Raw genomic sequence first — 14,679 nt, forward strand, 5'->3', positions numbered from 1 at the left:
AATTGTTTTTATACATTGTCTTACACTGTCTTAAAAACCTTAATGCTTGGCAGTTATATCAAACCAGCAAATTGTTTAGAAATCTCTTTTTTTTAAAAAATAAGTTATTAACGCTGTGACATAAGTAGCTGATAATGAAGAAAGAGAGGTTATGCTTTGGTAGCTTAATCAAAAGCCACTCCTGTATGTAGATAGACTAAAACCTGACGGTTTGACCCAAATAGTCATTTGTATCATTGAATTGTAGCAATACTGTGGAAGGAGCCGTGTAACCTTCAATCCTTTCAGCGGCGTAGCTAGCATCTTTCACATCCAGGGTAGATCAGAGATCTGAGCAGCAGCCATAGGATCCAGGCAGGCCTAACGCCACCACTATGAGCCTGCCCTATAGTGTTGCAGTTGCAGTGCCTTACAGTCAATTGCTAAACTGTTGATTGACACATAGGAGCACTGACCCAGCTCTATAGCCATCACTGACCCTTCGGATAGTCTCTTCAGACAATGCACCCCTTTATTGCCTTCATCCACCCCACCCTTGATATGCTGTTGGATCCTTTCCTGTTAATCCCCAGAATGGTCTTTAGGTGCCAGAAATCAAGGCTCAGGCCTTCATCACGCTCTGCCAAACCTTTGAGCAGATTACAGTGGCTTCAGCATACTAATTTTGCTGCCCTTCCTCACTCCAGTCTTTGGTTCAGAAGGATGGACTTAATGACAAAATTACATTCAAAATTAGATTTTATTTAAAATTGCTGGTGAGGGCAGCCTCTGAAATAACTTACATTTCAGTCAGTAATGCTAACTTGAAAGTTGAATTGGCTTCTACAAAGGTTTGAAGCTTATTCTTGAAAACTAACTTTATCCACTCCCCTGAATTCTTTGGAGTAGAGTTTATCATTTCTTGTACATGAATAATAATTACAGCATTTCAAAATACCTATTCTATGGAATCCCTGTAGATTTCATACTTTTCCCTAATTGATTGTTTTTATCTCTCTTCCTCTCCAGGAACCTTCAAGATTTATCATGTATAATAGATGTGAACAAGATGAAGGTATTTGAAAAAAATAATAATAAAAATAACAAATAGTAACTCCTTAATCCCATAGCTTTTGCTCTGGACTGTTTCTTGCTAGTTCATACCATAGCATGATGTTTTATTTCTTAAAACAATAACATCTAACAAGCACATAAATACGTTTACTGCATGCACTATTTTCTGATTCAGTGCCAATGCTGATATTCAGTCATTACCTTAGACATATGATAAGATTTCGCTTCTGAAGAGTAGCTGTTCTCTGCTCACAAATCAGAAAATAGACTTTATCAACTGAAGAAGAAATCATAGATCAATACAATTTATTTTTCATGTATGAATTGATTCAGGATGCTGTATGCTTCCAAAGCAGAGCTACCTTAAATACACAAGTATAGTGCCTGTGATCTTTGGATTTTTGACTTCCGAGCTAATGATGTAGGATCAGATTCTGCTAGATTTACTTTTTACGTAAAATCATAGAAGCTATAAAGACCTTTCTAAAGCTTTTATACACTTTTATATAAAGTATTTTATATTTACACTTTTATATAAAGTTGGACTAGAAGACCTGCAAGAAAGATCCTTTCCAGCTCTATTCTGATTCTAAATTCTAAGAGATTTATCGCTGATACATGATGCAGTCAAGCTTCTAATTTGGCGCCCTCTGCTGCTGCTTTTCAACAAAACACTTAAAATGTCAAGAGATCCCATCCACAGGTAGTCCTCAATTTGCAACCACTTGTTTAGTGACTGTTCAAAGTTACAGCGGAATTGGAAAGAGTGATTTATGACTGTGTTAACCATTCCAGCATCCTCGTGGTCACATGATTATCATTCAGATGCGTGGCAACTGGCATGTACTTATGATGGCTGTAGTGTAACTTAACAACTGCAGTCATTCATTTATGAATTGCAAAAAACAAAACAAAACCATAAAATGGGGCAAAACTCATTTATCTTGCTTAACAGCAGAAATTTGGGGATCAATTGTAGTCGTAAGAGCATCAAGTATAATTCAGATTTGACTATGGGTTCAGCAACATACCCATAGAGACTGTGAATGGTCCTGCATGTGTTTTCTAGGAAGCTGTTTATAAGGAAACTGAAGGGGGACCATTGAATTTTATTTCAAAGGAACCGGTTTATGAACCTTTATTCAGTAACGAATCTGAAAGGACTTCAAAAGTGACTTCTCAGACTAAAGTTACCCATAAAGTAGTTAAAATGAGAAACCCTACAATACTACTTTCCTATCTTTTACCCAAGAACTTTAAAAAAAAATATCAATGAATAGCAAAAATATAAAAGATCTATAAAAGCACCTAGCGAAACAAACCCTGTTATGGTGAGAGATAATCATGTTGTCATTTTCTCAGGTCTTGCCACTTCCAGCTATGAAGAGGAAGCAAGCTTGAGAAAATGTCATAGCGTAATAATATCAGATCCCCCTTTTGTTATTGTTAACAGTACACAGCTGGGGGGTTTCCTTTAACATCTGTCTCCAGAATTATACAAATTTTCAAACAAGTCTTCATATGCCCTGATATCCTTCTTTGTCTTTTGAACTCTTTTTTTTATTTTTTGCAGGCAGCTGTGTCTTCTGGAAGAGGTTGTGTGGAACTCTGCTTTAGTAGATGAGCAAATAGATCTCTGTGGTTCATTCTTCATCTGAACCTTTGTTAACCATGAATAACCTTCAGATGTCCCACCATGTCTTGACAGATGCAAACTAAACTGTTCAGAGACATTTCCTGCCATGAACAGAACTGCTTGACAATTACTTTTTAGCATAGAACTACAAGAGATCTGATGCCTGTAGCACGACTATGTGGAAAGTTTTCACAGAGGAAGAGACATCTGTGAAGTTAGAACAGCTGTGGAAAAATGGGAGCACCTGAACTTTAAAAAGCACAGCACTGGATACACTTCATGTGCCTGTACAGCTTTCAAGTGAACTAGTACCTAAGACCTTTGGTGACAAAATGGACTCTGGAGATATAGCTGTAGGGCAAAATGCTACCTCAAGAACTGGAGAAGCAGCAAAAGTATCAAGCCGATGGAGGCAAGAGCATTTGGCTAATGTGAAGATGGGTAGCCTGGAAGGTCAGGCCCAAATGGATCCAGAACACATGGGAAGCCCTGCGTCGTCTCAGCTCTTTAGTTCTGGGAAAGGGGTGTCACCAAGCAATGCAACCCAACAAATCACAGACAAGCAATACCCTCAGCAGCTTCCAAGTCCGTACTCCTGTCCACACTCGCTTTCGTTTCCACAGCCATCATTGCCACAAGGTTTCTTGCACAATCTGAAGCCGCGGCAGAGCCTGGAAGCCCACAAATGGCAATTTTCTGGCCCTCTTCAGCCAGTTGCCTCCGAGGACTTGTTTCCTTTTCACGTGCACGGCCATAGTGGAAGTTTCTCCAGAAAGAAAGTGTCCAATCTTAACCCTGCTTATAGCCAGTACTCTCAAAAATGTATAGAGCAATCCTCAGAAGATGGTTACAAGAAAGAACATAAACCCAAAAAGCCTGGCAAATACATTTGCCCTTACTGTAGCAGGGCTTGTGCCAAACCTAGTGTACTTAAAAAACATATAAGGTCCCATACAGGGGAACGACCCTACCCTTGTGTCCCTTGCGGTTTTTCATTTAAGACAAAAAGCAATTTATACAAGCACAGGAAATCCCATGCCCATGCAATTAAAGCAGGACTAGTCCCTTTCACTGAATCTGCTGTATCTAAGTTGGACCTAGACAGCAGTTTCATTGATGTGGAAGCTGAGATACATTCAGATGGGGAGCAGAGTACGGATACAGACGAAGAGACGTCGTTACTTATTGAAAGTTCTGACAAACTGAGCCCAGTTCCGCAGATTCCATTGGACGTTGCAAGCAGAAGCGGCTTTCATGCCTCCCTAGAAGAATCCTTGGGAGGCCCAATGAAAGTCCCTATTTTAATTATTCCCAGAAGCGGGGTACCCTTGCCATGTGAAAGTTCCCTGCATGTTGGGACTGACAATCTGCAGAATCCATTGAATACTAAGTCTGACGACTCTCACACAGTTAAGCAACGCCTTGCCTTAAGACTGTCTGAGAAGAAAGGACAAGATGCTGACCAGTCATTAAATCTACTGAGCCCACATAGTAAAGGAAGCACTGACTCTGGTTATTTTTCACGCTCGGAAAGTGCAGAACAACAGATAAGCCCACCAAATACCAATGTGAAATCTTATGAAGAAATCATCTTTGGAAAATTCTATAGGATTAATCAAAGGACTGCACAACCATTAGCGACAGCCAATCAAGATTGTAATTCAATGGGTAGAAAAGGCAAGATGGAGCCACTACCTCTTGTAAACCCTAGATTAGATATTAACTTGTCTGAAGAGCGAATGTCTCCAAATAATGAAGCACTAATGGACTCTGGCAACATGAGCACTATGAAAAATAGCCAGGCCTTTGATGACTGCAGTTCAGAATCCAAACAGTTGCAAATCGTTACATCATCCATCAAAAATGAATCAAGCCTTTATCCGGGAAGTCATCTGAGTGATGCATCTCTGCTCCGAGAACCCTCAGCAGATACAAACCCACTGATTAGAAGCAATTCCATGCCCACATCATCTGCAACTAACTTGAATGTCCCATCATCTTTAAGAGGAAGCCATTCATTTGATGAGAGAATGACGGGTTCAGATGATGTGTTTTATCCTGAAACTATAGGAATACCCCATCAACGAATGTTAATAAGACAAGCAGCCTTTGAACTTCCTTCATTGCAGGAAGGACACTCGGATTTGGAGTATCATGGACGAATGGGGAAGAACATTATGGTTGCTTCCATAAGATCACCCGTTGGAGAAAAAGGGCCAGGCATGAGAGAAAAGAAATTGCCAGCAGGCGAGAGACATATTTATGAGGGTGACTCTTCTGGAAAGCACTATAGAAAGTGGGAAGACTATGGGATTCTGAAGCAAAGCTTCAGTGGGTCAAAACAAAGTGGAGAATTCTATACTGAAGCACCTACACAGTTACAGGCAATGTCTTCCACATACGGCATTGTATTTGAAAATCGAAAGCGTAGGATCCAAAAGAGTGTTGGGGATGAAGAAGACACACCATCATTATGCAGTGGGGTTAGTAGCAATGCCATGACTGGTGACTTTGACCCTAAATCGCAAACCCAGGATGGACCAAGGAGTGGATATGCCATACAAAGCCATGATAGTGCTGCTTATTGTCATTCAGAGCGGTTTGAGATGTGTAGACCCCATTTACAATCATGCAGTCCAACCACTAGTTTAGAAGAATGTTCTTCGGCTGCCGATCAAGAAAAAGCTGCAGAATCTCTGAGCAGAAAAGGAAATGTAATTTCTGTGATTCAGCATACAAATTCCTTGAGCCGGCCAAATTCATTTGAAAGATCAGAATCTACAGAGCTTGTTACTTGCCAGCAAGAGAAAAGCTATTTGGCATCTGAAAGTTTTGAAAGTGAGGTTGCGGAATTCCCAATGAGCCCAGAGAGAGTCCAGCAGATAGACAATGCCGATGTTGCTAGCAAACAGCCTTCCTCACTGCAGCCTTTTCAAACCTACATGCAACCGAGGCTGGTTCGGCAACATAATATACAGGTCCCTGAAATCCGTGTCACTGAGGAGCCAGATAAACCTGAAAAGGAGAGAGAGGTCCCATTGAAAGAGCAAGAAAAGCCTGCAGAAGAATTCCAGTGGCCGCAAAGAAGTGAAACCTTGTCCCAGCTCCCAGCTGAAAAGCTACCACCAAAGAAGAAACGCTTGCGTCTTGCTGATATGGAACATTCCTCTGGAGAGTCCAGCTTTGAATCCACTGGAACTAGCCTTTCTCGAAGCCCTAGCCAAGAGAGTAACCTGTCTCACAGTTCAAGTTTTTCAATGTCTTTTGAACGAGAGGACAGTATCAGGTTCATAACCTCAACTAAGCAGGACGAATTGGTCAAACAGTCTGAATTTTTGACTGTCCCAGCTGGTGCTTACTCTCTTTCTGTCCCTGGACATCACCAACAGAAAGAAATGAGGCGCTGCTCATCAGAACAGATGCCCTGTCCTTATCCTGCTGAAATCCCTGAGATAAGAAGCAAATCATTTGATTATGGGAATCTGTCTCATGTTTCTGCAGCAGGAGCACCTCCAGTGGCTTTATCTCCAGTGAGAGAAAGGAAGAAATGCTTTTTAGTTCGCCAGGCTTCCTTCAGCGGCTCCCCAGAGATTTCCCAGGCCGATACAAGCATGGAACAAAATATAAAGCAAGAGCAAACAGAACATGGACATACTAGTCTTCGGTCTTCCCAAACTCCTTGGTCCTATTCCTCCTTTTCTCTTCCTTCAGATGACTCCAGGAAGCAAGCTACTGGTTCTTGCCCTCCACGAAGCACTAGTTTATCGCCACTTTCCCACCTCTCGGTCCCCCAAGCACCTTATATTTTAAGCAAATATCCAGCAGAACAACAGCATCTATTTGCACTGCAAGAAAAAGTTCCCTTTTTTCCTATCCACAGTACTATATTGCAGTTCCCCTACCCATCTGTCTGCATGGTTCACTTGCCATCTCAGCCCTTGTGGCCTTCAGAAATGTCACAGACCCCCTTTCCACATCATTTTGTACAGCAGCTTCAAAAATCTTATTCTAAGCAACCTTTCCCAATGGAAAGCCACCCAGGCTGCCACCTGGAATATGCTCAAGAGCATATTCGAAAGAAACCTGATTATGTATGTACTAAAGAGCAACCTTACCAGCGTTACTCAGGAACATCTGGGCAGTATTCTAAAAATGCACTTGCAACTTACCAGCCAGATTGTAGCATTAAATCAACTGATACCTCTTCTGAACAGCAGCTACAGGTGAATTTTGAAACCCAGAATATTGAACCTGTTCAGTCATTACCGGGCACTGTTGTTCCTGTTAGACTCCAGACCCATGTGCCATCGTATGGTAGTGTTATGTACACAAGCATTTCCCAGATTCTTGCTCAAAGCAGTAGCTCTGCTATCGTCATCTGCAAAGTAGATGAGACACTTTCTCAAAGGACATTAGCAACAAGTTCATCCATGCACGGGATAGGCTTTAACATAGCACAGATGTTAAACCAACATGGAGGGCTGGAAAAATACCCCTTGTGGAAAGTACCACAGACTCTTTCACTCAACTTAGACTCTTCTATCCCATTATGTTTGACCTCCAGTTCAGACACTGCCTCTACTCTAGGTGGAAACAAGCGTATGCTTTCACCAGCAAGTAGCTTGGAGCTCTTTATGGAGACCAAACAACAAAAGAGAGTCAAAGATGAAAAAATGTATGGACAGATTGTTGAGGAGCTAAGTGCTGTAGAACTCACTAGTTCAGATATAAAGAAAAGTTTTCCCAGACCACAAAAGCCCCAGCTGGTTAGGCAGAGTTGTACCACTGAGTCAAAAGAGAGGGGCCAGTCTCCTTTGCTCTGTTCCCCATTATCGTCATCATCTCAAGACTTGCCAGCTACCAAACCATCTCCCGCTGAGTCTTCTCCATTAAACAAGGAGAAGCTTCCCAGTTTTGATTCTGCTTCACCTGGGCAAAAGTCTAGTGGCACCTCAGAAGGCAGGGAATCCCCAGAAGAGCTGGATGTGGATGAAACATCCTCAGATATGTGCCTAAGCCCACAGAGGTCTTTGGTATCTTCAGGAGAAAGTCAGATGGAAGACCAATCCAAACCACAAAAATTGCCATTTGGTATGCTGCTACAAATGGCTTCTCAACCAAGTGGGAAAGCAGTGACCTCAACAATTCTGCTGACAAATCTTGCTGATATCCAGCACATTTTGAAATTCCCTAGTTTGCGTACTACTACAACTGTGAGCTGGTGTTTCTTAAACTACACAAAACCCAGTTTTATTCAACAAGCAACCCTAAAATCATCTGTTTATGCTTCATGGTGCATTAGTTCCTGTAACCCAAACCCATCAGGACTGAGTACAAAGATTACCCTTGCACTCCTACGCTCCAAGCAGAAAAGCAGCACAGAAATCTATACACTATCTCCAATGCATAGGCCTGGAATAGGAAAGCTGACATCATCAAGTACATGGAAAGAGTTTGCTCAGGTAATTAGCAAATTCTTAAAGATCTATGGGTTTTAGTTAGATTTTCTATTCAATAGAAAAGTGCAATGCATGAGAGACATTTTAGCATAATGTTTATATAATAGTTTTCCAACATATTAATGAGCTTGTTTCATTCTAAGAGAATTTTTCAAATCTATGAGTAAGAGTTAGTAAGAAAGTGGCATCATGATTATGGATTGTTTCTGAAAAACCTTGTGGGGATTTAACATTTTCCAATTATATTTTTCAAAGGAAAGGATTCCAAAAGTTCTATTTTAGAAGAAGAAATTGCATCATCACTAACTGGCTGTAAAACATAAAACATTAATTTCAAGAGTTTCATAATGTGTCAGTTGTTGCATTAACTGATTTTCTGCATCATTGAACACTGATAGTTTTTTAGAGCACAAAATACATTGAATTTTAATAAGTGTAACAAATTTTGAACAATAGGGTGGCCTTACTACTTTATTTTTAAGTGGTGTTTTTTTGTGCCCGAGTACCTTCAGGAAAAACATCAATAATTAATTTACACTGTTGGAATTACAATTACAATTGGATATCAGTGCTTTCACTTTCATTTTCTTATTGAGCCCAATGGCTAAAGAAAATGGAATTAATGTTGGATTTGGACCATGGAGATTCAGGTTTAGGGATTAAAAAATTTATTGAGAGACTTTGGATCAATCAGTCAACCTCTGCCTAATCTATCTAATGAGATTATTGGGAAATTTAAATAAGAAAAAAACACCACATAAACTACCAGGAAGAAAGGGAGATAAAAATTCAATACTGTAGCTAAAGAATAAATAAAGCAAGCTTAAAATAAAATTACATAGAGTTTTCTTTCCAAACTTAACATGGGAAGGTGAATCTGCATAACCACGGTGTGGCAATCTAACAACTTATAGGATGATAAGATCTGGGATATAAAAAAGCAGGGCATCGAGTTTTATTTGTCTTTGGTTTTAAACCTAGTGGCAGTGCTATGTGGATACTCGTCATCCCTGCCCCCACAAAACAAGGTGTGTGGACCCTAACATCACCTGGGATTTTCCAACGCATATAAAGTCTATTTTAATTGTAATTGAAGTACTTGTTTTTGTCCCAGGAGATTGTGGATTTATTTATTTATTTAGCAATTAATAAATTCCTAATATATTGGGTTGGGGAGATCAAAGGTAGTTGGTCATAGTTTGTTGCCACATCACTACCTTTTGAACTATAGGCAGAGAAACTAGTGTGTCTTAACCACACCACCCCTGATGGGCTGGATGGCTTTGAGGAGACCATAATGACTTGAAATGCCAGTGGTCATCAATTGACTGATTTTGATCGTCTAGTAAGTCTTGTTTATCTTTACTTTTTATGTATAACTGGCAACATAATATACTATGTTTACAATATGCTGAGGCATTTTTTTAAAAAAATTCTGCCTACCTCTTTTATTCCTTGAAAAATCAAAAAATCTAGTTAATTGGCTTCCCGAGTTTTCAGTTAGATGTAAGACCTAATTGTGACTTAAAGAATTTACATTAATGTGGCACAGTGCAGTTATTCTGTTTATGTATGTTGTGTTTATTCTATGCTTCAAACATTTTCAACAATGAGTGACATTTTCCCATCTTTCTTTTTACAGATGAAACAGGAGCCATTTTTTGTATTTGGCAGCAAGTTTGAAAAGAAAGTTGCGGGGAATGTTGTCAAAGAACGAATTAAAGGAGACAGCCATGGTGATAAAGATATTGTAGCCAAACAAACTGAGCCAATGAGAATTAAAATTTTTGAAGGCGGGTAAGAAAAATGGAATTGTTGTTTGTTCTGTGTTACTTTTAAAGACGAGCTAAAGTATTGTTCTGGGTGCTCATGCTTTTGTAATGAAATCTCAGAGTATAATCGATTATGCAACTTGATAATTGAATCGATTAGAAGTTAAACAAGGTCCCAATTTAAACCTCATGAAAACTCTGTACAGGCTATTTTGAAATCATGAACAAAAAAAGAACAAGGAATAAATAATCACTGGAACTTCTGCCATGTCCCATTTTTGAAAAAAAAAATATACACCTGACATCTGTGTAATATAAAACCTCATGTTACATTGGAAACCTCTGAGATATCTTCAGGGTTTGTCTTTGGTACTTATAAGATGGGTATTCTGAAAGAATGACACAAAAGTCCCCTTGAGATCATGCAACTAATGATGGAACTCTTTGCAATATAAGGGGTTTTTATAAGGCTATTTTACTGTTAATTCAGTGGTGATTTCTACTGAATTTTCCCAAACTTCTGAAGATGGCCATTGACTTATCACTGAAGAAAGGATAAAGTCTACTGATGGTAGTAATGTCATAATTTAACTTCTTGTGCCAGATGATTAGAAAGGACATTGTAGACATGGACAACTGACTGAGCTTGTCCAAAGAAGTCCCAGGCAGAGGAAGGGATAGACTTCAATTAAATCTTTCTTCTTTTGGGCCGCTCACTGTCTTTCAACTTAGAAAGAAGACAGTGGCAAAAACACCTTCTGAAAAATGTGGCCAGAAAAACTGAATGGAAATTTATCCATGCAATCACCAGGGCTCAAAATTTATTTGAAGGTCCATATTAAATAATTTAAATATTAAGAAAGAAGACAACAAACCGGAATTAGCTAATGTGAATGTTCTCTTTTGCATTAGAGAAAAGATATTTGCAAAGAAAGAGTCTGTTGAGAAAACTTTTCCAAATAATCTTGAGCTATATAATTTGGGCTGAAATATGGATTTTTTTGTAGGTTATAGTTTATGACCAGTGCTTCAGAACTCACAGAATTCTTTGGAAGCCAATTGAGTTCAGATATTGCATAGATTAAGCCACAGGATTTAAAGTCTGAATTTATTAGTCATCCATGGGATCAGAGGACTTTTGAAATAATTTAAGCCAATATTTTAATCAAATGAGTTGCATGCAACAGGTCTGTTGAAATCAAGGCAGGTTTAGGAAACTCATCAGTTTAATAAGCTTAGTAGATTATCTTCTGGATCCTGTATATCAGGAGCAGCTCAGTACTAGAAATGGAATAAGATTAGAGAATATAGCATGTGTAAAACCAGAGGCTGGAGAACTGTAAGAGAGATGGACAATAATGTATCACTAATATATGTAAAAATTACAAACAGACAAGGTGCAAACACCTGTCTGTTCAAAGAACGATATAGCATCAGTGTGACAGCAACATTTAGTATTTAGTATTTAGTTTACTTTATTGTCACTGCACCTTGTACAACGAAATCAAACATCATCTTCATGACCATGACCATGACGATGAAAATAAACACAAACACACATCCTTCACACATTTAACCGGAGGTATGACACCACTCCAGCACTGCACTATACAGCAGAATTCAAAAGAGCTACTGCCCTGGGATAGAAGCTGTTTTTCAGCCTATTTGCCCTTGTTGTTATTATTCTATACCGTTTGCCAGATGGTAATAGTTCAGAAAAAGGGTTCCCAGGATGAGATGGATCTTGAGAATGTTTTGAACTTTCTTAAGGCAGCAGGAGTTATAAAGCTCTTCCGAAGAGGAGAGAGGGCAACCAATGATCTTCTGGGCAACAACATTAACCCTCTGGAGTGCTTTCCTATCTGCCACTGTGCAATTGGCAAATCATACAGAGGTGCAGTATGTTAAAATGCTCTCTATGGTGCAGTGGTAGAAGGTCACCAGCAGTTTCTCATTTCTCAGTTCTCTCATTTCTCATTTAATTTAGATATTGGTCTTCCAAAAGGAAATATAATATAATATAATATAATATAATATAATATAATATAATATAATAATATAATATAATATAATATAATATAATATATAATATACAATACAATACAATACAATACAATACAATACAATAGTGTGTGTGTGTGTGTGTGTGTGTGTGTGTGGTCACATTTTAGCAGTGATAAAGTTTTAAAAAAGGTAACACCCCACCATATGTCCCATATAATAGGGGAAATCTTGCCTTGTGAGGAATTGTCTACTTGACAATGTTTTCAAGAGGATGATGAATTAGACTAGATGGAGCCAACAGAGCTCTTAGCTGAAAGGCCTTTTTGGATCATGGCCAGACATGACCTGTATGTCATTTTCATCACTCTTTGTTAGTAAAATAAAAATGTCTTAAGCTAATGAGAAACATTAGCTTTGAAGAAGAATAGAATAGAAATACTCTGCTTTGCCAGTCCTGTTCATTATGTGTCCATTCTAAAATTTAGCAAATTCTACAATTTTTTCAACAACACAGTCTTTTTTGTCTGGTTAAAAGATTGTCAGGAAAATCATCCTGCTTTAAGGGAAATGGGGATGTACAAAATTGTAGTGAAAGTTGTTCACATTGTCTCCCATAATGAGATAACTATTGGTAATGTAGACATCCTTTTAGAAGTTGGTTGCCTTCAGAAATGGGGGAAAAGGGGGGGTCAGATCGGTGCAGTTTTTCTAGACAGGAATAGTGGATGCATGTACTTTTATTACCTATCAACTATCATGATTTTCTTGAGATCTCTCAACTTTTCAGAATGTGGTCCTTTTACAAAGTCTTGCCTTGGAAACACCACAGATCCCAAACAGCATCAGCAATAAATTTACTTGTAGAGTCTGTTTGGTTTTTCTTCCCTCCTAGGGATTCTTGGCACTAACTTTATCAGTGGGTGATTTAGCATCCTCTTGATAAAAGGGTTACCTTCCACCACCCCACCCCAGTTGATTAAGAGCAAAGGAACTTGATAATACCACAAATAACTACCAGCAGCCATTTACGGCTAGAGTTCATTTTGACTCCAGGATCCGGCTTTTGCTTAAATGATGGTTGGAAGTAAAACAGGGATTTGTGGGCAAGTCTTAGCTATTTTGAGGAAATAAAGGCATTCTGGTCCCATCCCCACCCCCAGCCCCCCAAGAAGCTGCTGCAGAAAATGCTATCTGGTTGTCTTTTCTCTTGTTTGGTTCTGTTCCTAAAAGGGTGCAAGCTTACTATTCTCTTACATGGGAATAAGTCTCACTGAAATCAAATGAACTCATATTCTGCATAGGAATGTATAGGATTGCATTGTGCAGTTGGGAACAACTTATGCAAGTTATTCAAGCCACCTTTAGGCAAAAGTATGCTGCGGTTTTATAGTATATTGGACAGAAAAGGAAATGCCTGGAAGGATAAATTCTTTCATGGCAAAGTTATTCTTTGCTTCTCTTTAAGAAGACTGAAAGGTGTCTGGAGCTGGCTTATAGAGGTGTGATGTATGCCATTGATGTCCATCCTGATTTTGGAAATGTTTTCTTATCTACTATCTCTTTATTTACCCTACCTTTGGCCCAGTCGGAGTTAGCCTATGATCTTCAAAATCTTTCCCTGAACTGGGTATGAAAGGTTCTCTTTCCCTGACATAAATATGGGGTAAACATAAAGAAATCATTGTTTGGATATCTTATTTTGCTGATCTGTAGGAGAATGATCCCTTTGGAATTTTGAGAGGGAGGGTATATGTGATTGAGGGGTGTCTTGTGCTGTGTGAGGGTATGTTAAAATAACTATAGCTCACTTTCTGATCTGGAAATACTGGAAGGTTTAAATTTCATGTCTTTAAATATGCATTGAAAAAAGCAAAACAATTTTTTTTAGGAGTTCACATTTGCACACATCTGCACATTTGGTATCTGTGTAACAGTTCTGGCTCAGCAAGAAAAGAGGGTCACTGAGCAAAGGTCTAATCTCTGTAAGAGTATGCATACAGTGAACATTTATCAAATATCTGGTCATAATCAACATGATACTGACATATGAAAGAATTCCTTTGGTTTTATGTGGGGAGAGGGAAGATAGCCTTCAGTGGACCATAAGATCTTTTTTTTTGCAAGGAACAGTGCTGTGTGTTACATCGAATACTTATTGAATATAAAATAATAGATAATAGATAAATAATAATATCTGAGTTAGATCCTCAAACCCCCAAAACCTTAAACTGTCTACCGTGGACCTCACTCCATTCCTAAGAGGTCTGTAAGGGGGGTGGTGCATAAGTGCACCAGCGTGCCTACCATCCCATTTATTCGTACTCATTTATGTATATATTTATATCTGTTTATACTTATATATTTACATGTTATGTTCATACTTGTTTTCCAATACATGCTTGACAAACTGAACTAAATAAAAATAAATAAAATAACCATGAACATAACACAGATTTGCTCATAGTCTTGCTGTGCAAATGCTCAAATGCGTGGAAACTATCTAGAACACAGGGGTCAAACTTGCAACGTCATGTTGCTGTCATCTGGCCTTTTCCAATGGTTTTTTCCCTTCGGTGAGCTGGGATGGGCGTGGCTTGTGCATGATGTATCAGGCCTTGAGCCGCCAGTTTGACACCTCTGATTTAGAATTTCCTATGGAAATTTTTTTTATAATGCCTCAGTAGGGCCTAAGCCTAAAAATACTTATAGGGTTGCTAGCTTTTAAGAAGGCTTTAAAACAAAAGTGGGAAAGGAG

The 14,679-nt window shown here is 38.9% G+C and overlaps 1 protein-coding gene across 13 annotated transcripts in view; it reads left to right on the forward strand.

Moving 5' to 3' along the window:
* The window catches only part of HIVEP2 (HIVEP zinc finger 2), a 156,744-nt gene that overhangs the window by 129,857 nt on the left and 12,208 nt on the right, over window positions 1–14,679 (forward strand). For all 13 annotated transcript variants that reach the window (XM_087940012.1, XM_087940033.1, XM_026705601.2 and 10 more), the window contains 3 exons: window positions 1,009–1,054; window positions 2,627–8,151; window positions 9,791–9,945. In XM_087940012.1, coding sequence (XP_087796138.1) covers window positions 3,022–8,151; window positions 9,791–9,945 — 5,285 coding nt within the window. In that variant the 5' untranslated portion in view covers window positions 1,009–1,054; window positions 2,627–3,021. The remainder of the gene's footprint in view (window positions 1–1,008; window positions 1,055–2,626; window positions 8,152–9,790; window positions 9,946–14,679) is intronic.

Source organism: Pseudonaja textilis, chromosome 1 (assembly GCF_049901715.1).
Source record: "Pseudonaja textilis isolate UNSWEBS1 chromosome 1, rPseTex1.2, whole genome shotgun sequence".
In the NCBI taxonomy this organism is placed as follows: domain Eukaryota; kingdom Metazoa; phylum Chordata; class Lepidosauria; order Squamata; family Elapidae; genus Pseudonaja; species Pseudonaja textilis.